Below are 24,870 nucleotides of genomic sequence, written 5' to 3'. Positions count from 1 at the left end.
TTCCCATCTTTGATTCCCTTGTTATCCTAATGTCTTCTAGCTTCTCGAGCACCTCACCAAGTTTTACGTAGAGATACCTAGTGAAAACCATAAACCACATGAATCTTCCCTAAAAGAACGAACCTTGCTCTGATACCAACTTGATACGTATTGATCTTTGTACCTTGGTGACTATTATTATAGAGGCGGAATTCAAAATAATAATAGACGAAAACTAGAAAACAGAACACACTAGAAACCAGGTTCGAAGAAATATATCTTCTCTAGATTATGAACAAGAAAATTATTACAACTCTCTCTTTGTTACGCTCACAATCTCTCTAAACAGTGGAACAAACCTTAAATTGTTTGCTAAGCTTGCTTTTACAATAATTAATTGCCTCACAAACATCCTTTCTTTGATCTAGGTGAGTCTGTATCACAAACCACACTCTAGATGTCTTAGCTATGAGCTAAACATCTCTATTTATAGCTTTAAAGGATTCCCAGACCTTATAGGAATCTATTTCCTTATCTAGGAATAATTCCTTTTCTAGGTATATTTCCTTATCTAGGTATATTACCTTGTGTATGAGGTATTCCTTTTCTAGGTATATTTCCTTATCTAAGAATACTGCCTAAAAATCAATATTCCTTCCCAAATTACATTTTTATCCTCAATCGGTCTTGAGGATCATTAATTCCAGATAGATGAAGATACACATGTATCAATTATAGATGCTAGAGTTAAAGAAATGATACTGAGTTGGATGCACTATCTGAAATGTATTACAGATTTTGTGTATCAACAACGGAAGTTGATCAAATTGTATCGAGTCAACAAACAAAGTTGGCATAATATCTGAAATGTATTACAGATTTTGTGTGTCAGCAATGGAAGTTGATCCCCAATGAATGGAATTAACAACCAAAGTTGGCACAATATCTGAAATGTATTATAGATTTTGTGTGTAAACAATGGAAGTTGATCCCTAATGAATGGAATCAACAACCAAAGTTGACTTAATATCTAAAATGTACTCCACTCATACACTGCCTAAAATAGCATTTTAGCTTCAAATTCATATACGTCGCACCTCACTCGGGGGCTACGCCCCCATTGTGAAAGATATATTAAGGGTAAAATGTGAGAAAAATAGATTATTGTCCATAAAATATTTTTTTCACTGTATTGTACACCGATTTGCAGGTTCATGAAGATTTTGTTGATCCAGTTTCAGAAGAATAAATGTATTTGATTGATCTATCAGCACCAGCACGGGAATTGGAAGAAGAGAGGCAGAATAATGAGCAGCTAGCAGAAGAAAACTTGTATCTTGAATGTGACAAGCAAGAAATAACTTATCAAAGAAGGGGTCAAACTAGAACATTTACGAGCAACATGATCTTCATGAGAAATATTATTGACAATAACAAGGATAGAATTCAGTTGCAACCTACGGATTTGGAGAGACTTGAAGATATTGACAAACAAGTGAAGGAATGGAAGAAAAGGGAAATGAACGTCCAGAAAGCAAGATAACTGAGTACTCAACAAGAATACTATGAAGCAGCTACAGACTTCTTACAAACTGAGTTCACTTATAATACAAAAGGAGAATCATCTGGAAAGGACAATGAAGCTGACTTGAACGATGCAAGTGAGAAACCACAAACAGATGGAATGAATGTAGATGAAGAACCAGAAGCAAGTCAACTAACATTGTCGTTGTCAGATGCAAGTCCGAGTAATCTGGAAACGAGATTTGCGAAGGGTTTTCAAAGTGGACTGAGGATCCAGGTAAAGCCTATGTTGAAGGAGCACTTGGCGAACTGGAAGATGGGCTTCGACGTAGGAAGAGAACAACTAAGAAGACAAGAAGCAGATCTTCTAATCAGTATTTTCGTTGCAGACATTAATAATTCAATTCCACTGTTAAAATAGGAGAATGAAGTTAAAGAAGTATAGAGGACTACAAACATGCAGGAAGCGGAGATGGTGGGAGATTTGGTTGTTTATTCAACTCCTCCAGTTAAGGTTATACTTCCAGAAAGATCAGATTATGTCCCTACAGGTACTATTTACTAACTCAGTAAAAGAAGTAATCAATTTATAAGACTCTGTTGACATATTGGATTAGTGTGTAACTCTCTGCAAGTGGTAACTAACCAAATCTGTTCATGGTCTGACAAGAAATATCTTAGTGTGGGTTAACAGATCATAGTAAGTAAAAATATAGGTCTGCTCATTGGTAGTTGATTTAAAAGACATATTAGTTAATATAAGAAATGTATGCAAGTATATTTATGTTGTACACAATTTGAATGATATGTTAGTAATGGTTTGTTATGAATTAATATTGGTATTAGTTTGGTTTAGTGATTTTTATCCATCTGAAATGAATATATGAGTGAATGTTAGTATTAAAGATAGTAAGTATGTACAACTAATGGATTTTACTTTTGCATACAGATAAAACCATGCAAAAAAAAATTATTTTATTAAGTGTCAACAATGGAAGTTGATTCATGAAAGAAATGGGTCAACAATAATGAATGAATGATTGGTTTGTTATTAAGTGAATGAGTATTAGCATTGAAGATTGCAGGGTATGTACAGATAATGGAGTTTACTTGTGCATATAGATAAAACCATGCATACTTTTTTTTTAAATGTCAACAATGGAAGTTGATCCAATAATGTGGGGTCAAAAATGGAAGTTGATCCCATAAAAGGACCAACAACAATTGTAGATCCTAAAATCAATGGGTCAACAATGAGAGTTGATACTGTTTACATAAGCATGTTTCCTGTTAATATAATCGGATTATATCCCTACAGGTACTAACCCAAACATCAATGCAATCACTGCCGGATTATTTGATACTCCTACACAGCAAATGGAAGATACTCCTACACAGCAAATGAAAGAGGATGATTATGCAAATCCAACGGATGATGATGTATTAGAAGGGATGAAAGTGATATACAAAGTAGATACAATTGAGGGGCCCACTGAAGAGGAATAATGGGGAGCCAAGCCTATGATTCTGAAGCGACGCAAAGCCAAAAAAATAAGTGTGACACTATTGAAAGAGGAGTAAAGCATAACATAAGGTCAAGGAAGGGGAGAACTGGTGTGGAAGATTACACACCTGAAGGTAAGGAGACAATGAAGCAAGCATAGACGGGAAAGAAATGGGGAAAGAAGAAGGGGAAGGGGGAAGGTGTTGAAATAATAAACCTTGATGACTGGATTGATATGACGCCACCTTAGACAACAAAGTTGAAGAAGCCGGAAAAACTCAAACTCTGGAAATCCTGCATCGAGGAAGAAGAAAATATCGTTCGTCCATTCTTTGAGAATGCGAAAGAAAGGTATGAAACTCTATAACAACTTACCTGTTTATTTATAGGTGTCAACAATCAAAGTTGATCCCATGAAACATCTGCAATAAAACGATTGTAATCCAAGTTCCAGATAAAATTTCTAATATGTTACTTGGTTATTTTTGAAAAATGCAGTGACAGAGCTTATAACTTTTATTTTGGGAATGACGTGGAAGAAATCATCTTTGGAAATCATATCCAAGCTCTGATGGATAACCAATACAATCACAGCGAGATTGTTGGTTAGTACATCAACTTGCTATAATCAAAGATGGAGAATCCAAGTAACCCGATCTACTACGGCAAGAAGAACTTGATTATGTCTACAAATGCTTATGTAAGTAACGAAAACTCTTAATTTGTGTTTTCAAATAACTTGTTACATGTACTTATTTAGTTCTATATATCATAGTTCACATCTTATTTAGGTGAGATGAAACAATTTAGTGTGCTAGGGATGGTACAAGTATACATGAATGAATGAATGAATTATTATTATTTTATTATAGTACAAAAATGGATGTCAACAACCAAAGCTGACACAAATAACTGAACAATACTACTAACTTTTCTGTATCAACAATGGATGTTGACCCTCAAAAATCTAGAATCTGAGAATACCAATTTCCATATTATGGTGTCAACAACCAAATTTGACACACATTTGTGATATACTTGTTGTTATCTAATATGACAAACAAACTAATGTCGAAAATATGATGCATCAACTGTTGAGGAACGCAATATCCAGCAAAGATATCAAGAAAGTAGATAAATGTGGGATTGCATATAAGATAAGGAAGGATTACACAGTGAATGGCGATGACACGTTCCTGCTCATACTGATGTGTGTGCTTGACAAAGAAAAAAGACCATTCGATTGGGTGCTGCTTGCGTTACTAGGTGGAAGATGGCTAGTATTCAACACTGTATGGGACAATCTAGGGTACAACCAATAATATACTGTCATGATAAAACCCTTGACTGATATCCTGAAAGAAATGGGCAAAACAGATGCCGAAACAGGTGAACGGATAAGTATGGAATTTGGGCACTATAATGTACCACAACAAAAGGGGGTGGATTGTGCAATGCACATTTTCTTATTAATGAAGTGTTTAGTGAAGTGTGGAAACTGCGAGGATTTAGATGATAAGAACATAGAATCCATGACAAGCTGAACAGGAAGAGAGTGAAGATGGCTGCAAGATTGTTGGGGGGAGTTTCTACATGAAAACAGGTTTTAGAAATTACTGATTCACCTACAGAAGTTTAAGAAGATCAACGACTTACAGAATCCGTAGAAGAAATAAAAAAAGACCAACAACTTACTGACTCGGTCTAAGAGGTTAAGGAAGGACAACAACGTACCAACTCAGTTGAAAAAATCAAGGAAGGCCAACAACTTACTGAATCAGTTGAAGAAATAGTCAATTTACACAACTAAGCTGAAACATTGGATTAGTGCAACATACTCTTAATGGTCTGACAAGAAACATCTTACTTTAGTTTAACGGTTCCTAGTAAGTACATGTAGGTCTGCTTATTGGAAGTTAGTTTAAAAAGCTATCTTAGGTACTGTAAAGAAATGTATGCAAGTTTGTTTATGTTCTGAAAAATTTGGAGGATCTATTAGTAATGGTTTGTTATGAATTAATGTTAGTATTAATTTGGTTTTCTAATTTCTATCCATCTATAATGAATGAATGAATGATTGGTTTGTTATCAAGTGAATGAATGTTAGTATTAAAATATTGTAGGAATGTATAACTATGGAGTTAACTTGTATAGATAGAACCATGCAAAAAAAAATTATAAGTGTTAATGGAATTTGATCCAATAATGTGGGGTCGGGAATGGAAGTTGATCCCATGAATAACATCAATAATGGGAATTGACCCCAAAAAAGCAATGGGTCAACAATAATGAATAAATGGTTTGTTATCAAGTGAATGAATGTTAGTAATAAAAATTTCAGGTATGTACAATTAATGGAGTTAACTTGTGCATATAGATAAAACCAAAGACTTGATGTCATCACCCCAAAGACATTCTTTAGTGAATTGTAAACCATGGTATGCCTGACTAAACGTGAGAACAACTCCATATTCTAGATGCAGCAGACCTTTGACATCAGTTGCAGCCTTCTTCTTCTTTGATGCTCGAAAATCATCTATTAAAATATCATTCAGAAAAGACTTCGTCATTCTGACTTTTGATGGATCAGAACAAGCACATGAATGCTCTGCATGATACTTCTTGCACTTAAAAATACCATTAGTTTTGGCAAGGATAGAGAGGCATGAAACCTCCAGCGATAATTTTGACTTTCCTCGTGCTTACACTGCACAGTAAATCGTGTATGGTCACTCTTACATAAATCTTATTTGTAACCATTCTGAACTTCATACTTTTTAACAGTTTTACGACAATCATCAACACTTTCAAGCAACTGCCCTACTCCAGTTAAGATGTTGGCCCAAGCATCAGACTTCTTGGGGACCCGTTTGATCAAGATGAATCATATTTCAAGTCTTCTACAACAACTACCTCGTTGTTTGGAACACAAATTGATGATGACGAAGAATGAGCAACAGAAGAAGAAGGAGGAATAGAGTCAACACAAACCCTTAACTGGATGTTAAACTTCAACACATCAATCCTTTTCGTGATGTAGTAGTAAATGAAAAACCTCAAATCAAAATCGTGATGAATGACATTTGAAATCCCTTCCATAATATAACCAAACAGTATGAGGTCTTCAGGGACATAAGGTCAGTATTGTTTCACCATACTAATTATCTCGCTGACAGTAGTTGATTCCGAAAAAGGATGCGAGACGGTCAAATTGCAAAATGTGAACTCTGCAACAACCATCTTTGGCCTGCAACAATCATAACAGATCAATAAAACTAATAAAAAATAAAAAACAAAGTTGTGTTCAGAATTTGGATCAACAAACCAATGTTGACACTCTAATCTTTCAACAACTAATGTTGATCCAATAAAACATGTGTCAACAACCAATGTTGACACCATAATCAGATTATTATCCAGGTTCTTTGTACCAACAATGAAAGTTCATCTAATAAACCCGCATCAACAACCAATGTTGATACAACAATCTGAATATTGTACAAATTTTCAGTGTCAACAATGAAAAAACTATGTCAACAACCAAGATTTTGCTACAAAAAAACAGCATAAACAGTATCATGTATGTTACTTCGCATCGGATTAGTATGCAATCGGTGAAAATGTTAACCTATTATATGAAATACTACATGACTATACATGTTTTATGTTAAAAATTTCACTGCAAACCATAAGAAAACTGCCTAAAACTAACCTAAGCTACAACTTCAACTATGTCGCACATCACTCAGCGGTTGTGCCCCCTCGTGAAAGTTATATTCAATGTCGAACGTTAGATATGTAAACTGAGTACGTAAACTGAGTTTATCAACAAAAGCATGATTACACTAACTTCTACCAGATATGTAAACTGAGTTTATCAACACTAACTTTTAACTTCTAATTAATTACACTAACTTCTAACTTTCTAATTGATGCCAAAACTGATTCATCAACACTCAATATTCTCCAATAATTCATCAAAGAAACAAACACAAAATCATGACGAGAACTGATTCATAGAAATTATATTGAAGCTAAAATCATGAATTATAAACCTAACCTTGAATCATGAGACAATCTAAGTAAAACAACAGAAATTCAAAATCAAAAAACGGAAAATGAAAAATTGAATGATACATGTTTAAGAGATGAATCACGATCTCGAATTCAAATAATATGTAAATGAACCACTCAATCCAGTAGAATCAAACACACAAGTTCAAGCTTCCAAAATCACGATCTCTGCAACAGAAAATATGAATAAACTGAAATCAAAGATGAAGATTTAGAAACTACAAATCGAACATGCAAATATCATATACATTTCTATCAATCTTCAATTACGAATCAGTATTACCAATTTGTTTTAGAAAACAGATCGAGCAGATTCTGTTGTTGATGAAGAAACGGCTCTCGGATCTCAGATTTACAGATTCGATTGATTAAATTGATGAGTACAGATTCAGTAGAAGAAGAAGAAGAATATCTTTTGTCGATTCAAAACCTAGATTTCTCAGAGAAATTTTTCGAATTTTTTTCTTCGGATTTTCAGCTGATGAAGATCGACTTCTCTCTCTCTCTTTTTTTTTGAAGCATGCAAATGATATAGAAAAAGCAACTAAACTGTTATTACACGGAGGAAAGTGACTCCCCTAGAGCTTAATAAAATTTGGTTAAGAAAAGTCGGGTTTGCGTGGTCCCATATTGAGGTTGAGTAGTTGCCAGCTTGGTTACCGTCTGCCGCATAATTTGTTAGACCGCGTGCTGCTTGGTTTCCTTCTCTATAATTGTGTTGAATTGTACCACATGGAATTAGACGCATTCGGTGCTTAATTTCAACTATCATTTATGAAATATACCAAGAGGATTCCTTTGGAGATTTAATGAAGTGTTTGAGGTTCTCAGAATCCGTCTCAAATAATACCTTAGTCCATCTTCTTGCATTCGCAGTTATTGTTGCTTAAATTGTTTCCCATGTCTCTCTCTCTTTCTGTTTTTCTTTCCGTTGTTAACTGATTTTTGATTTAGGTTAATAAGTATATATGAGGGTCATTTTGTAATGTTACAGAATCCTTATTTGACCCCTGATGGACTTTGGATTGAGAGGGGTATATTTGTTGTGTCATAAGGGTATTTGTGATACCCATAAAAAGGAGGGACATTTATACCATTACCACTTTTATACATAGGAGATGAAATTCTTTTATGCATAATGTTTAGGATTTTATATCGTGGCTTGATTGGGGTATACCCAAATTAATTAGGGTATATCAAATGAGACAAAATAAGGTCATTTTGAAGTAAAACACAAAGCCTCTTATCCACATATTTACAAAAATGGATAATCTACTCTTAATTAATTAACACTAATAAATGTGATTAGGATAATTAATTTAATTAGTTGATTAAAATTTTGAAATTAGGTTTTATTTTAGATTGAACTCATGGATGTGGGTAGATTTTTGAGATTTTTTTTTTTTTTTTAAGAATTCTACTTGTAACAAAAATGAAATCGTACTACCTAAACACTTATAAATATGGGATTGTAGAGCTGCTGGGCGATTTTATACTCAAAATTATAGAAGGAATCAACATTTTCAGTTATGAAAATATGAAAAGTCGGCAAGGTCTACGGATGAAGAACATGCCGACTATATCTGGCCGGCAAGGTCTGCGGATGAAGAACATGCCGACAACTTAAGGCCGGCAAGGTCGATAAAAAAATACCCTGCCGACTATAGGATTTTTGACATACAGAAAAGGTGTTACAAATGCATGATTAGTCGGCAAGGTGTTAATTTCATAACCTGCTGACTAAAATATAGTCGGCAAGGTATAGAGATGGATATCTTGCCGACCCTGTAACTGCTAATTTCAGAGATGAAAAGTTGGCATGGTATTCAACCTTATACCCTACCGACTTTTGATTCGTTTTGATTCTTCGTTTTTTTTTTTGTTTTTTTTTTTATTTCACATGTATAGTTAGAGTAATATGTTTTGGTCGGCATGATTTTTTAGTATGGGTTGGTCTTTTAACACCTTTTAGACACCCCTTAGCACACTAGTTTGGATATGAATAAAACGGGTATATACCCCAATTAATCTGGGTATACCCCAATATCGCCAGGTTTTATATCAAGAGAATGTGTCGTGGGCAATGCCACATAAAATATCCCACTTCACCGTTGGAAAAGCTCCAACACATATACGACCGCTGCCACATTTCTTGTTCCCAAGTTCAAGCGTACAAAAAATTATATTACAAAACTGCAGGAAGGTGTTCGTTCTATCCCACAATTGGACATTAGAACGGCCATAACCACCAGCTGCGGGATCTAAAATCCTCCCTACGACAGATAAATGCAGACAAGAAATCGCCAGCTTTACGAAATCCATGGCAACTCAAAAGCTAGTTATGTCATGCGACATTCTTACTACTAATTTCTGTAGCCCATGTCTTCTCCTATGGACTTAACTTCTCTTGCAGTTACAAACCCGCTTCTTACTCCCAACAACATTTCCACTTAGGACTGCATGGAATATCTCGGTTTTTTTTTTGTGGTTAAGAACCCACAAACCAGAGATTCTAAAGCTTTCGCTGTTAATGGTCGTTTTCTTGAGCCCTGCCTCCGCGCGACCAAAACTGGTGGCTGTTGCTCAGCACCATCCACATCACTACTAGGGGGGGAACAAGGGTCCTTGGAACTTGAATCATATTGGGTAGTATCCACCTCTCTGATGAATGGGTCATCTGTTTCAAGATCTGACAGAACATGGGGTGGGTTTAGGTCAATAGCCACCAGAGGTGGATGCTTTTCATTTTGAGAGATAGAATTACCAATGCAATTCTCATCTGGACTGGCTTTAACCGAAGAACTAGAACATATTTCCCCTTGAGATTGCGTAACTGCAGACACCAGGTTTTCAGTTGCATTAGATGAGCCTAAATGTAAATGACGATCCCCCTCTTTCAAACCATGAGTACTGGAGTAGATGTCTTCGCTGCAGATAGCCTTCACTTCGGAGCAAGTAGTTAATATCGTACATTTTATGACAGAAGACATGTAGTTTGATTGGCTAGGCTTCTTCCTCCGGCTGAAGTGAAATTTTATGGGTTTTTTCGAGTGCATGTCAGGATTACAAGTACTTTGATCCATGCCATCATGCAAGGTTACCTCGGCCTGAACTGGACTCGCAAATTGCATCTCTTCCTTTGAACCACTATGTATAAACTTTAAGGACTCAGAGCACGGTTCCCTGTCAGTTATACCATCTGAGGATCTGGAAGTATTAGTACCTTTTATGTACTTCAATGGCATGTTGACTGCACCTTTTTCATTCACCGGGTCTTTAAAACCATTTTCATTGTGAACTGGAAGACTTTCAGGAGAGGATATATGAGTAGTTTCATCAGGCAAACTTCTCAACTCTCTGACCGGAAATGAATCTTCTCCACCCCCCATACTAGTATCAATAACTGCAAACTTCATGAGGTCGAAATTGCTCTCTGCAAATTGCGGTTGAAGATAACTGCAGCGTTTATGATCAATGTCTACATTATTGTCAAGTTTCGTCTTCTTTTGACCCCACTTATTTTCATGATTAGTTATGTTGCTTTTACCAGCTTCATCCTCAAGCTCTAAAAGACTAGGATCTGACGCAACTTTATTAAGCACATCAGCCTCAGAGTCAAAGTACAAGTCTCCTTTCACAAATTTCCTTAATGAGAACTTTTTAACACCAGGTACAATAAACACCAACGGACTTTTGGAACTAGTGCCAGTGTGATTTTTAGGCTTCTTAGACTGCCACCCTCTTGCAAGCAAACGGGGCCAAACAGCTTCCCAGAAAAGATCGTTTGACCGCGCTTTGCTTAAGCGATAGTCCCCCGTTAAAAACCCAACTATTTCGCCAAGAGTAAGAGCAGACCATCCCTTGCCAACAGGTATGTCAGGGTGAGAAGTGGCTTGCTGATTGTTTCGTGCAGGATCTGTAACCAGGCCAGTGAGATCCTGCTTTCCCTTGCCAATACCAAAAACTTCTACAAGCATTGCTAGACCAACTATAGCCTTCAAACTGGATACATATTCTTCTAGAGAAACACTGCCCGCTTCAAAGCTTTTGGAGACCTGCGAAGAGATAGGAAACATATAAAGTTTTTCCTCTTGGATGATAGGAACTTCAGACCAATTGTCTTCAACAACGAGAATCCCTAGATGGATGTAAGTAAGGGTGTCAGATATTATGGGTAAAGCACGAAACGATATTCAACAGAAAATTCTCCATTCTTTTTTTCAATTGGTTACCTTTTCCAAAGGACTGCTCGTCTTATTTCAATACGGTAAGAGAAGAAATTCAGGAACACGAATAAAAGAAAGTGAAAATCAGACACATCTACGTATATACATTTTATCTGAATCATTGAGATTTACCTCCACCAAAGTGCTATGCCATTTTTCAGGAATGCAAGGAAGCAAACACGACAAAAATTTCTGTTGCCTCCACGTCTTAAACATCTTCGGTCCTTGTATGCACCTTCTGCTTCTTCGGTCCTTATTCCAAGAACCTGACCATCTGCGGTGTGCAGCAGACCTATAAAATTCCCCATAATAGAAAGATAATATGTCTGCCATTGGTTTACTCTCAACAAATCTCTTCACATTAACAAGATTTTTGCCAAATATATAGAGGCCAAGGAGAAAAGCCTCTTTCTCCAAATCAGTCCAACAGCTATCCAAGCAACCCGGCGCTGCAAAGCTGACTTTATCTTCACTCTTTACCTTAATCTTTGAATCTTCCTTACTGGAGGATTTCGTAGAATCTAATGAGCCATTTGCATCATGTCGCCTATCAATGCCATTACTAATCCACATAATCGGGACAGGTAATGCCTCTAGAAAAGAATCCACAACATTGACCATGATGCCATCATCAGAAAGCCTTTTCATTAGTTGGGGAGGTTCAGATTCCACAGCGAAAGGAGGAATTTCAACCTGATACTCATATCCAACCCGAGGAGGTTTCTGTTGTTTACCACAGATAGCAATGATATCACGTTCTGCTGAACGACGTGATTGAGATGATTGAGAAGTGGATGTTTCCCCACTTACATCTCCATGAGAATCCTCTTTTCCTGAATCCATCTACAATATAGCCGATTGTAAAAGGTAAATCTAGATTAATTCATGAATTACATCTTAAAGAATTTGAATCACTCCTTACCAATTAGTTACTATAAGTTCCATTGCCAATATAGCCGATTGTAAAAGGTAAATCTAGATTAATTCATGAATTACATTTTAAAGAATTTGAATCACTCCTTACCAATTAGTTACTATAAGTTCCATTGCCAACGCCATAAAATCAAGCATAAAGAAGTAACGAATGCTTCTTATGAACTCAAATGTTTAGAATCGAAAAACACCAAATACATGACAAGGCTCAGAAAAAACTAGAGAACTTCCATAATACTTAACTAAACCAATTCAAATACACAAAGAAATGAGCAAACAAGAATCAAAACCTAGTTTTGATGATCAAATGTATCAGCCAAACACAGAAAAATCCCATTATTTACATCAAAACATAGAAAGTCAGTGGAACTGTCAAATCTGAATACCAATACACACCATATAACCAATTATTTATTAAACTTTATACAACCCTTATTATCAAGATTACGGACAAATGGAGATTCAAAATCACGGCCCCAAATCCCTTTTTCGAACTGATAATAAATCCTCACACCCGTAAAAAGAAATCAACCAAAAACACAAAATCAAAAACAGGTAAAAACTAAGTATAGGTATCAAACAAAATCACAATACAACCAAATACTTGCACACTAAAACTAGGAAAAAAACATTATGAATTCATTATGAGAATCCAATACAGTATCATCAATTAACCTTAACTATAAAACACAAAACATTCTGAACGCTAAATTAAATCGTGATACAAACATTACAAGACATGCAATCTGTAGCAACTTATAACATTATGCCGAATCTATGGATGAACTTAAACTTTGAAACCCACGTTCCAATACAAGTTTCGAAAGTGGGGTTTCATTCTTTTGTTTAGATTGGCATTAATTTGATGGAAAATAACAACAACAGCAACATAGAAGATATAACAAAGAACAAAGAACAACAAAGGTAAATATGCAGTAGTAAGAGAATGAGGAGAAACGTATACCTGAAAACTGAAGTTTTCCTTGAGAAAATTGGTAGGGAGAGACTTAGTTTTTTTCTGTAACAAATAAAGAAAAACAAAATTAAGTCGTTCTCTCGACTCTTTTTATAAGCAGGACAACACGCACAAGGTAATGAGAAAGATAGAGAGACATATTTAAGGCTAAATTCCGCTGTACACCCGTGAGTTAAAAATGCATTCTTTCACAAAGGAACTTAAAAGTTTATATCCGCCCAATTTTAACTTTAATGTATTTATTTTGAATTTTATTACACTGTAGTTACATCCACTAGATCTCCATGGAGTGTGTTTGTATTTTGTATAGACTTTCACCCATCTAGCTGCTTTGGGATTCGATACCGAAGAGCTTACCATGTAAGAGCTTCTCCCATGGTCATGTCGGCGACGTTACATATGGGGTCGTGGAAACATATTTTTTATCTTGTATGGTTATGATTTAAGATTTTATAGATGTGATGTCTGTGCTCTGCACGGATTCAGGTATTTGCAAAAAATATACATGTTTTATTACGAGTGTAATTTTTTGGTACAAAAATAAAATTTGTGATTAAAGAGAATTATAGATGAAGCAAGGAGAGACAAGAGGAAAGAGAAGAATAAATCTTATTAGGAGATTAGAGTAGAAGCATTACATAGTTTCCTTTATATACTCACAAAAGGGAAACCCTAAGAATCTAGTTGAGCCGCCATCCATGGGTCGTAGGCCCTGTAACACTCTCCCTTGTGCGGTTCAATAACAAAACTTTATACATAGTGCTTCACGTTCTGCTGAACGACGTGATTGAGGTGATTGACAAGTGGATGTTTCCCCATTTACATCTCCATGAGAATCCTCTTTTCCTGAATCCATCTACAATATAGCTGATTGTAAAAGGTAAATCTAGATTAATTCGATTACATTTTAAAGAATTTGAATTACTACTTACCAATTAGTTAATATAAGTTCCATTGCGGACGCCGTAAAATAAAGAATAAAGAAGTAACAAATGCTTCTTATGAACTCAAATGTTTAGAACCGAAAAACACCAAATACATGACAAGGCTCGGAAAAAACCTAGAGAACTCCTAGATTCCATAATACTTAACTAAACCGATTCAAATACACAAAGAAATGAGCAAACAAGAATCAAATCCTAGTTTTGATGATCAAATGTATAAGCCGAACACAGAAAAATCCCATTATTTACATCAAAACATAGAAAAGTCAGTGGAACTTTCAAATCTGAATACTAATACACACCATATAACCAATTATTTATTAAACTTCATACAACCCTTATTATTAAGATTACAGACAAATGGAGATTCAAGATCACGGCACCAAATCCCTTTTTCGAACTGATAATAAATCCTCACACCCATAAAAAGAAATCAACCAAAAACACAAAATCAAAAACAGGTAAAAAGTAAATATATGTATCAAACAAAATCACAATACAATCGAATACTAGCACACTAAAACTAGGAAAAAAACATTGTGAATTCATTATGAGAATCAAATACAGTATCATCAATTAAGATAAACTAGACAACACAAAACATTCTGAAAGCTAAATTAAATCGTGGTACAAACATTACAAAATATGAAATCTGTAGCAACTTATAACATTATGCCGAATCTATGGATGAACTTAAACTTTGAAACCCACGTTCCAATACAAGTTTCCAAAAGTGGGGCTTCATTATTTTGTTTCGATTGGCCTTAGTTTAATGAAAAATAACAACGATAACATAGAAGATATAACAAAGAACAAAGAACAAGAAAGGTAAGTATGCAGTAGTAAGAGAATGAGGAGACACATATACCTGAAAACTGAAGTTTTCCTTGAGAAAATTGGTAGGGAGATACTTAGTTTTATTCTGTAACAAATTGACACTTGGCATGTAAACGAAACCGACTACTAATGGAAAATCTTGGTCGTCAGATGGAGACGCGTTTTGGACTGTTATGGGTACCTCTTAGTATTGATCCATGTTATCTGATTATGTTAGAGCAACTCCAATGGGCATATCCAACAAATCAGTTTGGTGATTATACACCTACAGTGAGACTGGAAAACCACTAAAACAGATGACAAAACCCTCAAATAAAAGGTTTTGTACATCGCGTCTCATATAGAGACGATCGGCTCAACCTGAGACGACCGGCTTCATCAGAGACGATCGTCCCATACAGGGCCGAGACTCGTCTCGAACAGAGTCGAGTATCGTCTTACACAAAGCCGGTTGGATCATATTGAGCCGACAACGGCTAGGAACATCCAACGTCTATGAATCCTCATCCTATAAATTGAGTTGATTTCAACTCTAAACTCACACCTCTCCACCTTCTACATATAGAAACATCTTATAATTCATCTTCAATCTCTCCTTTAACACCCCTCTAAAAAATTTAGCTTCACTCCAGTCAAACATTCCACACCCACCTTATAATTTCACTGTATTATCTTTAAAACAAATTTTCATAGAAAATGGCAAGTGAAGCATACACACAAAATACTGCATCATAAAGAGTTCGCGGTCCGAATTTCAGTTTGGATGAAGATAAAGCTATATGTGGAGCTTATGTGGCATTTACGCTTGACCCAATCAATGGGGTTCAACAACCTCATGCAACGCTTTGGGGGAAATATTTTTACACAGTTCTATCAGGAAACCGGGAATCCAAAAAACCGTGATGCTACCGGGTTGTCACATCGTTTTGGTGCAATCAGTAAAGATATGAACAGTTGTGTTGCTTTGATGATGCAGATGAAACGAAAAAGTGGAAGTGGTGATACTGGTGTCGATCTGGTAAGTTGCATTAACATACTGTTTAATTGATTTACAAATCCTTTATCATTTTCATGCAAAATGTTAATTTATATATTGTTGAAACTGCAACAACGAAATACAAGAGAGGAATGGAAAAAAACCATAACTTCTAGTCTTAAGCACGAAACATACTTCTGGATCCTCAGAAAGCTCAATCGATACAACCCTGATTTGTTGGATGGATATTGTTGTGTCAAAGGAATCCCCTTACGAGACCGGTAAATCCCAACATGGTAGTCAATCCCAGCATGGTGGATCCCTACATGGTAGTCAATCCCAACATGGCAATCAATCCCATCATGGTGGATCTCAACATGGTTCTCCGGGTTCTCCTTATTCTTCACGAGAAACAAACTCACACTCTCACCTCAACACTGGTGCATCAGTACATGGAAATTCTAATTTGAATGTTAATAGAACGGTTAGTGTATGGGAGGGAGTCGGTGTGAAAAAAGCTAAAAAGCTAATAAAGGAAGCTCAAGATGTTGCACAATCATCAAATTCAGGTTCATCTGAATTCCGTCCGCTAGAAAATACCCCATGTTATAGTGATTGTCGTTGATGGTGAAATTGGAAGCTGGAGCGTTTCTATACTTCAATTCTTCGGACAGCGGTGATTTGTGCAAGATATTGATGTCGTTGTTGCAACTCGGAAGACCAAAAAAAACATGCCATATCCAACAATCATAAGAAGTTGTCGCTTCCAAAACCACAAATGGTTTTGTATAGTGTGGCCCTTATATTGACCTTTCCAAGCATACGGACATCCATGCCACACCCAATGCATGCAACCAAGGCTACCTAACATTCTAGGAAAGCCTCTGACCCGATTCTCATCTAGTAGACAATTGACATCATCTTGCATAGGATACTATAAAAAACATGGACCAAAATGGTTGACTACAGTTTCACAAAACATTTGAGATTATCATATGCAGTTGTTTTGTCCATTCGAAAGTACTCATCACAAGCATTCGCAGGAAGACCATAACCAAGAATCCTAAGGGTTACGACGACCTTTTGTTCAGGATTATGCCCTCGTATATTTCGTGCATCAAATTGATGGTTAGATTTAGGGTTTACCCGACAAAGCTCTCCAATAACCCTCCTGACCAAGTGATGTGCCATTCGGTAGCGATGTTGAAAATCCTCATCAGAGTAGGCACTTTTATTAATAAAATAATCACATACCATTTGTTGGTGACCTTCCTCTCAAAATCTCCACGTATATCTTCTCCTCAATATAGCTCCTGGTTCTGGATCCCATGGAACTTGCCCGGTGTGTAATTGTAGCATTGCGTTAGTTCTGGATCTCTCATCGTCTGAATCTGCATCCATTTGATCCAGCTGCTGCATAAACGCTTCTTATTGATGGAAAAATGTTTCTGCTAATGATTAAATTTCTTCATTGTCCATTTCAGGATCCATGATGAATGAAATTAATGAAAACAAAAGAGATAAAAAAATTGGAAGATTTTTTGTACAACAAACAATGAAATATATTCGAGTGTGTTTAGCATTGGTGGATTGAGTGTGTTTATACAATTGTAGAACTAAACATAGCCGTTGGGGACAAGAACGGTCGGTTCATATTGGGACGACTGTCGTCTTTACTTGAGACGAGCCTCGGCCCAGGTCGAGTGCACCGGCCTAATATAGTAGGCTCGGCTTATTGTGACTCGATATACAATCTTCCCACTGCCCAAAATTCAATTTGTCCGTCCACCTGGCACCACAAACAAGCTTATTTGCGTAAACCCATTGGACTTGCTCTTATAGCACTTAGCCGCGTCGGCAAGAAGCAAATAAGAACATCTTAGATTCAGTGGGAGCTGCTAATGGGATTTCATCCTCTAATTTCTCAAGGGTAAAGAGCTGAGTGATTGCATGTGGCAGGGAGAAACTGTCCACCTGTGTTTGTAGCACGTACATTTGATGCATGCGTGAGTTTCTAATTTCTTACGAATGCTGCAAGACGAACTATATACTCCCTCCATCCCATTATTAGTTGACTTAGTAGTACAATTTAGAAATAATTTATCTCTCAAATTATATCACGGATATTCATAAATTTTATATCATTGAAAAGCATTTTAAAACACCTACGTAACGAATATAAACATGAATATCAAATTATATAAACAAAATCTAAAAATGATCAGGTCAATTAATAGTGGACAAGTTAGTATTATATGATGAAGGAAAGCGAGTAACACCAATTTATCCGAAGCATGAAGTTAGAGACAGAAACATAATAAGAAACTGATTTTTATGAGCTATGTGCTATATCCGAGGGGCAGGGGAGAGATGTGCAGAATCCATAAGACACCACATAGGCCAGACAGAGTCACTACCTTGTAACTAAAAGAGGTGAACTGGATGATACCGCAGTGACGAAAATAAGAAATTGGCTCAGAATAATAAATGTTGTAAAGAAGAAAAGGAAGGTCGTCGTTACAATAAGAGACAGAAACCAGTATGGCCATCCCTGTTAATACCCCCTACCTTTTCATTGATTGCACAAACTTTACATTCAAAGTACAAATTACAAAATTCTGTACAGCTCTAAGTTGTCACAAGTATCCAATAACTCACTGAGGTGACTAAAAGGAACAACATGTATTAGCACTAAATCACATGTCAGCAACGGACCACAGATAGGCTTCTTTTTCTGTAGCTTGTTTCTCATTCATCCTTTTGAAGAACTGAGCTTCAGTTCCTGCATTAGAAAAGGAAAAGGAATAAACATTGAAACTTTAACTTCAGTCTTCTCTATTGACAAATAAATGAATGTTTTACTTAACGCCAATTCTCAATGAAAATAATAAGGGCCAGCTAGTCGATATGAATTATTACAGAGACAAATAGATAAATGTATACAGATAACCACACATCTAAGATACAGTATGCATACGGAGAGGCCCATGATTCAGTGCCAGTATGCATACGGAGAGGCCCATAGATGAATGTTTTAGATAACCACACATCTAAGATAACCACACATCTAAGATACAATGGTTAAAACATGTGCCAGTTCAGCTTATAAAACTAGCAGAGTAGGCATTGTACCCACCCACTCACCTAAGTAGGACAAATTAGTCTGTGAAGCAATTTCAATCCATATGCTGCTTTTCACTAGCATTAGTTACTTTTCCTAAATCTGGAAACTCTTTGGTTCATGCTGGGCATCGTACAACAAAGTAGACGGAATGATTTAACCACATCAAAGTTTTGGTTTAACAACAACGTGCAGAATATGAAATCCCAAAAAATAGTTTGACCAGAAACTCTGGATGGCACTCTAAACTGTAAATCGCTTATGGGCAAATTTGCATGGTCCAACCTCAGCATGTATCAAAGGACATCACAAATTAAATTCATCAACTTAAAAATTAGCATATGGGAGGAAAACATACCATTACTTCGGTTCACACCATCCCAGTGACGCCCAGGTTTTATACCATAACGATTAGGTATTGGATCTATTTTCCTTTTTATCCAGCTGTGGCTAGGAATGTCCTGAGGAATCATAAACCCAGACTCTTTCATCTTCTCATCATCTCCCAAATTTCCCAAGACCATCTCAGGTTGCTTCCGCTGAGATAAAATGAAGACAAAAATGAGGATAAATATAACAAAAATAAGATCAGTATAATATATGATTAGCAACATGTAACCAATTAATTCACCTCCAAAGCAGTTTAACTTATTACCTTCACCAAGTGCGCCATTGGATCCCCCCACCTGATCCTCTCTTTCAGCATGTTGTCAAGTTGTGGATCATCCCTGCAGAAGCCCACAAGTATATAATGTGTTAGTTCAGTGTTAAACCATAATACATCACAGAAAAACAGTTCCACAATCATCCACTGATTAACCATCCACAAGGACCTAATTTCAAGAGCAATTCACCACATAAGTGAAGGGTAGCATCCACAGGGTAGTCTGACATTGTTGACCCACAATAAACAAGTGGCAATAAACCATGAATGTGACCCTGAGGCCCGACTTTTACAGCACTGGCATCTCAACAGGAGCACAGAGAGCAAAAAACACGATCAAATTAATTTTTTACCTGGTCCTGGCAAATGGTTTTTCCTTCTCAGCTTCTAAGTCATGCATTTTGGCTTCAGCTTCTCTCTTCTGTACCAAGCCTTTGCCCCATTCCAACTTGACTTCCTGATCAAGAACATAGTAACAATGGTAATCAGAAATGAGGCAACTGCATACAAATGAATTTTGTTTTCGCTGCCCAAAACAAAAGGACTTTAAAGGTGACATTGATGAAGGCATAAGAATAATGTAAAGTTAATATTGTCGGTTTCTCTGTTGTGGTTACACTACTAGAATACGTGAGCATGGGATATCTGTATCTAACTTCTGGAAAAGTCGATACTATATAGTAAACTATTTTTTTAAACTGATTTCTACAGAACTCGGGAAGGGCTGAATGAAAGTTAAGTAAGGTTTTCTCATGGTTAATGAGTAGTGTGGCCATCGAGCTTTCTCAGTTTACAAGGACTTAAACAGACTGGAAGCTGGGGTCATGGCATGATTTTATATTGTCTACATAAGCATTATATTATACGATCAATCAGTTTCTGGTGTGCAAATAGTCCTTAGAACAGAATAGAAGGATCAGTATAGATAAAGTCATATGACTCTTAACTCGCACACGTTATTATTGTCTCTTACCACCACTGATCAAATAACAGGTATAAAAATTGTTGCAAACGAACTCTTTGAGACAAATTGTACATATAAAAGTCATGTGAAGGTGATATGAGTAAATTTATCAAAAAAAAAAAAAAACATGAACAACTTCGAAGCAAAGCAGTCTTAAGTGTAACTATGGAGTACCTTTGGCTTTTCTTCTCCTTTTGCTAATTTTGCGACCTCCTCCTTAGATAAACGTCTTCCTGAAGCCATATCAAAAGATAGATATGCATAAGATTGCACATAAGGTATTTAACATATTGAGCAAAAAATTTACTAAAGTCTATTTCACTGACCTTCTTTATCACGGTAAATGCGTTCAGGTGCCCTTCCACTCACAGATGGATCCATTTTTTTGAACCTAAGCAACATATTCACAAATAGGGTTCAGGATACTCATCAAAGATTAAACAAAATATCTACAAAAAAAAAAAGTACAATATTATAATGTACACCTCTTGTTAAGCACACTAAATAACAAAAGAAAAAAGAAAGTCTGGCATGCTAAATAGAACTAACCTGTGTGCAACAGAATAAAAATTACCTGGATATCTCATCCTTCATATCTCTCTATACTTCTTTCTTGATTTCTAGGGCTGAGATTAAACCAGATTTCTTTTTTCTTGGAGGAGACAGGTCAGCTGATTTGCTACCAGTTCGTCGAGGGGGAGAGAGGTCTATCGATTCAGAATGCAGATGATCTGTCCTGCTTTTCCTTGGAGGAGAAAGATCTGGTTCTGGTGAAGGCGTGTGGGCACGTCTACGCCTTTGGCGTGGTGGTGACATGTCAGCGTCTTTATTTTCATAATCTGTTAACTTTACTTTTCCTTCAAGGTGATGGCGTGTGGACACGTCTGCGCCTTTGGCGTGGTGGAGACAAGTCAGCATCCTTGTTTCCATATATTGCTGGGTTTACATCTCCTTCGGCTGATGGTGTGTTGGCACGTCTATGCCTTCGGCGCGGGAAAGACAGGTTAGCATCCTTGTTTTCGGAATTTTTTGGGCTTACCACTCCATTCAGTGATGGTATGTGGACAGGCCTACACCTTTGGCGTGGTGGTGACAAGTCGGCATCTTGATTTTCAAAATTTGATGGGTTTGTTTCTGCTTCGGGTGATGGTGTGTCATACCTAGTTCTCCGTTCACGAGATGGAGATGCATCAAGGTTCGTACTATTGGACTTCAAGTTTTTTTGAGTTTCAGAGACAGATAACCAACCACTTCCATCCTCGGAAATCTTATCATATGGACGAAGTGATCGAATTTGCTCCATTCTCTTCATTCGTTTGACTTCAATGTCTTCATTAACTTGGGGTTTCTCTTCATCTAAGAGGAAAAATAACAAAAAAAAAAACAATTCTTGAATCAGATTCTGAACTAAATTAATAGCAGGACTACTTTTCTTTCTTCCGATTCATTAATTAATGGAAATAAGATAAGTTACCTGCTGAATCTTCCTCATCCTCTTCAACATTTACAGGTTTCTGCCACACCGGATCTTCGTCTACCACGAGTACACCCATAGGATCTTTCTTGGGCATTTTACTTTTCTTTTTCTTCTTTTTCTTCTCTACTTCATTGGTGTTTCCATACTTTTTTAAGTATTCTTTGAGAGACTGAGACTTTGATGCAGCCATTGGTAAGACCTAAACAACAATTTCCAGAAACAATTACACATTTACACATGTCATCTGTTGTTTCCATTTTTTGGAATTTAAGCATTGTATTTCTAGTAGGATAACGTGTCTACAGCTTTACCAGATGAACTTAGAGCGTTTGTAGGCTGAAACACTTAGTTTATGAATGTACTTGGTGAAACCGAAGCTTTCATACTTCAAATTTGACTGTCTTTTTAGTTTTCCTAAAGGGATGAAATTCTACGAAACGGAAATAAGCAAATCCGTAAGGCCTATGAGCCTATCCACATGTAGAATATGGATCCTTCCAATGTCCTCAACTAGTTAAGGAATATGTATATGTGACAAACAATCAATAGAGTAAATAACAAAATAGAAATTTACAAACATAAACCAACAAACAATTGAAGAAAGCTATAAATAAAACAGCAAGTAAAGACCTAAAATATGCAATAAATGATACAGAGTTCTCCTAATATTCTCCTAAAAAAAGTATTACCCCAACTGAACTAAGATTCTCCTAAAAAAGCAGTACCCCAACCAATGAATGTAACACTTATCTGCCTATGCCACACCATAATGCAGTCTCTGGCATTTAGGTAGAAAGACTGGCAATGTAAATGGCAGACTCCATAAATCCAGATTAGGTTTGCAAGATGAAGACACAAGTCCGTGATGAAATGCTAATGGCTTCAAACAAGCCACTAACCATTCCCCTGTAAGCCTAACTACAGATTTTTCATCCTGCAACCATAAAAGGGACTATAAACAAGCAAACCATAACAGAATCAAGGTGGTGGATATGGTGGATAAACTTGTCAGTGAAAATGATAATTCCAGACAACCAAAAAATGTTGGAAAGAAAGTAATTTTCCGAATTTCTAATAGCTTCAAACAAAGTTGAATTGTAATTTCTCGTATTAGTTGGGCAAGGACCAAAGGCAAGGTGCACATATTATACGTTGTACAACGAAACAAACACGTACAAACAGCTTTGGCATAAAAACCACAAAAGATTCGTAATCGAACAAAAGTAACTAAAACTTTATCAAGAGGCAAGTTAATCAATTCAAATACCAAGGCCCTATAGCAATATTAACATTACCACCTTCAGAGGATTGTTTTAAACATACAAACATATTCAAAAGTTTGAATTTTCTCTGTTCAGTTTACAATAGGTATCTCCCCTCTTGAATTTTCTCTCTTCAGTTTACAGAGGCTATCTCCCCTAAATTCGAGCATCAATAATAATCTATATAGAACATGAACAAGATGTCAAGAACAACATCATATAATATGAAACATCAAAATCAACACTATTGATTTCTGACCTAGTTGTGCGTTTACTAAATAAATTGACCTAATTAAGCATAACCCAGTTCATATTACTATGTAAATCAGCAAAAATGAACCCTAATTTTGAAATATCCCCCAAAAAAATTAACATCACAAAACCCTAATTTGCAGATTTGTAAAATCAAATCTTCCTCATAATATCAACATCCATTCAAACCTAACGCTCATAGTCATAGTATCATAATCTTTGAAGAAAAGAAGATAGAATGAAACATTCAATACCTTTATAATATCTGAAGTAACTTCTAGTCTTCGTTTGTTCCTAGATTAAACTTGAAGAAGAAGAAGAAGAAGAAGAAGAAGAAGAAGTCGTGGTAGTTTACTAGTTACTATTTAATCTTAGAGTGGTGGTGTGACTGGTGCCTGGTGCTCGAACTCGACTGCTAATGGAGTCATGAAAAAGAACCGAAGAAGAGGAGAGAAAACTAAGATGGTTCTCAATCAACGGCTGGTACTCACCAAAATCAACGTCCTATATAAATCGGTTAAAACCGATGGTTTTTGGAACCAACCGAAACTGAAACCACTTCTGTCGGTTTTACAAAACTGACCACCACAAATGAAATCTGTGTGTTATGGTTTTGGTTTGGTTCGGTTCGGTTTTAAAAGGTCGATTTTGGTTCACCGTTTAGGTTCGTTTTTGTGCAGCCCTACGCACAAGGTAATTAAGGCTAAATTCCGTTGTGCGCCCCATGAATTAAAAATGCATTCTTTCACAAAGAAACTTAGCGGCTAAATACAATCCTAATTTAGTTTAAGTACAACCGTATCTTGAAAGTTCGAATAATTGTGAACCTATTTCATGTGGGTAAGTAAAACTGTTTTTTTTTCTGTGAGCTAACTTTTTTTTATTTTTACTCTATTTGTAAAGATCACATGATTATATTGTCGTTCTTCAATTATCTTTACTGTACAATGCAAGTTATTATTAATCTAGTACAATAATGTCCGAGATTCATCACTGATTTTGGTAGTGGCACTACTCGTTTGGGTTGGCTTTAGATCAAAGCTTATCTTCTAATTCAAAGTATGAATCAAACTAGTGAATAATTTATTAATGGAATGATTTGAATCATTCATGAATCCATCTATAACAGAAACATCTCCGGTTACTTAGGTAGTTTT

The 24,870-nt window shown here is 36.2% G+C and overlaps 1 protein-coding gene and 1 pseudogene across 1 annotated transcript; both read right to left on the bottom strand.

The window, feature by feature from the left end:
* Positions 1-9,072: 9,072 nt before the first annotated feature.
* On the bottom strand, positions 9,073-13,288 carry LOC113350226. Its single transcript, XM_026594337.1, has 3 exons — positions 13,205-13,288; positions 11,440-12,150; positions 9,073-11,136 (listed from the first exon to the last, which is right to left on the bottom strand). Exons 2-3 carry the CDS (start codon positions 12,148-12,150, stop codon positions 9,532-9,534), a joined length of 2,316 nt encoding a protein of 771 aa, XP_026450122.1. The 5' UTR covers positions 13,205-13,288; the 3' UTR covers positions 9,073-9,531.
* A 5,183-nt stretch (positions 13,289-18,471) lies between these two features.
* On the bottom strand, positions 18,472-24,153 carry LOC113350225 (annotated as a pseudogene).
* Between the last annotated feature and the right edge of the window lie 717 nt (positions 24,154-24,870).

Source organism: Papaver somniferum, chromosome 2, assembly GCF_003573695.1.
Source record: "Papaver somniferum cultivar HN1 chromosome 2, ASM357369v1, whole genome shotgun sequence".
NCBI classification, from domain to species: domain Eukaryota; kingdom Viridiplantae; phylum Streptophyta; class Magnoliopsida; order Ranunculales; family Papaveraceae; genus Papaver; species Papaver somniferum.
Note: the sequence above shows the minus strand (reverse complement) of the source record. Positions and strands in the feature narration are given on the sequence as shown.

Coding starts and splice junctions, on each gene's coding strand:
- LOC113350226 (XM_026594337.1), bottom strand. CDS start 12,150: ATGGATTCAGGAAAAGAGGATTCTCATGGAGATGTAAGTGGGGAAACA. Junction 11,137..11,439: donor GGCATAGCACTTTGGTGGAG/GTAAATCTCAAT, acceptor ATCTCTTCGCAG/GTCTCCAAAAGCTTTGAAGC.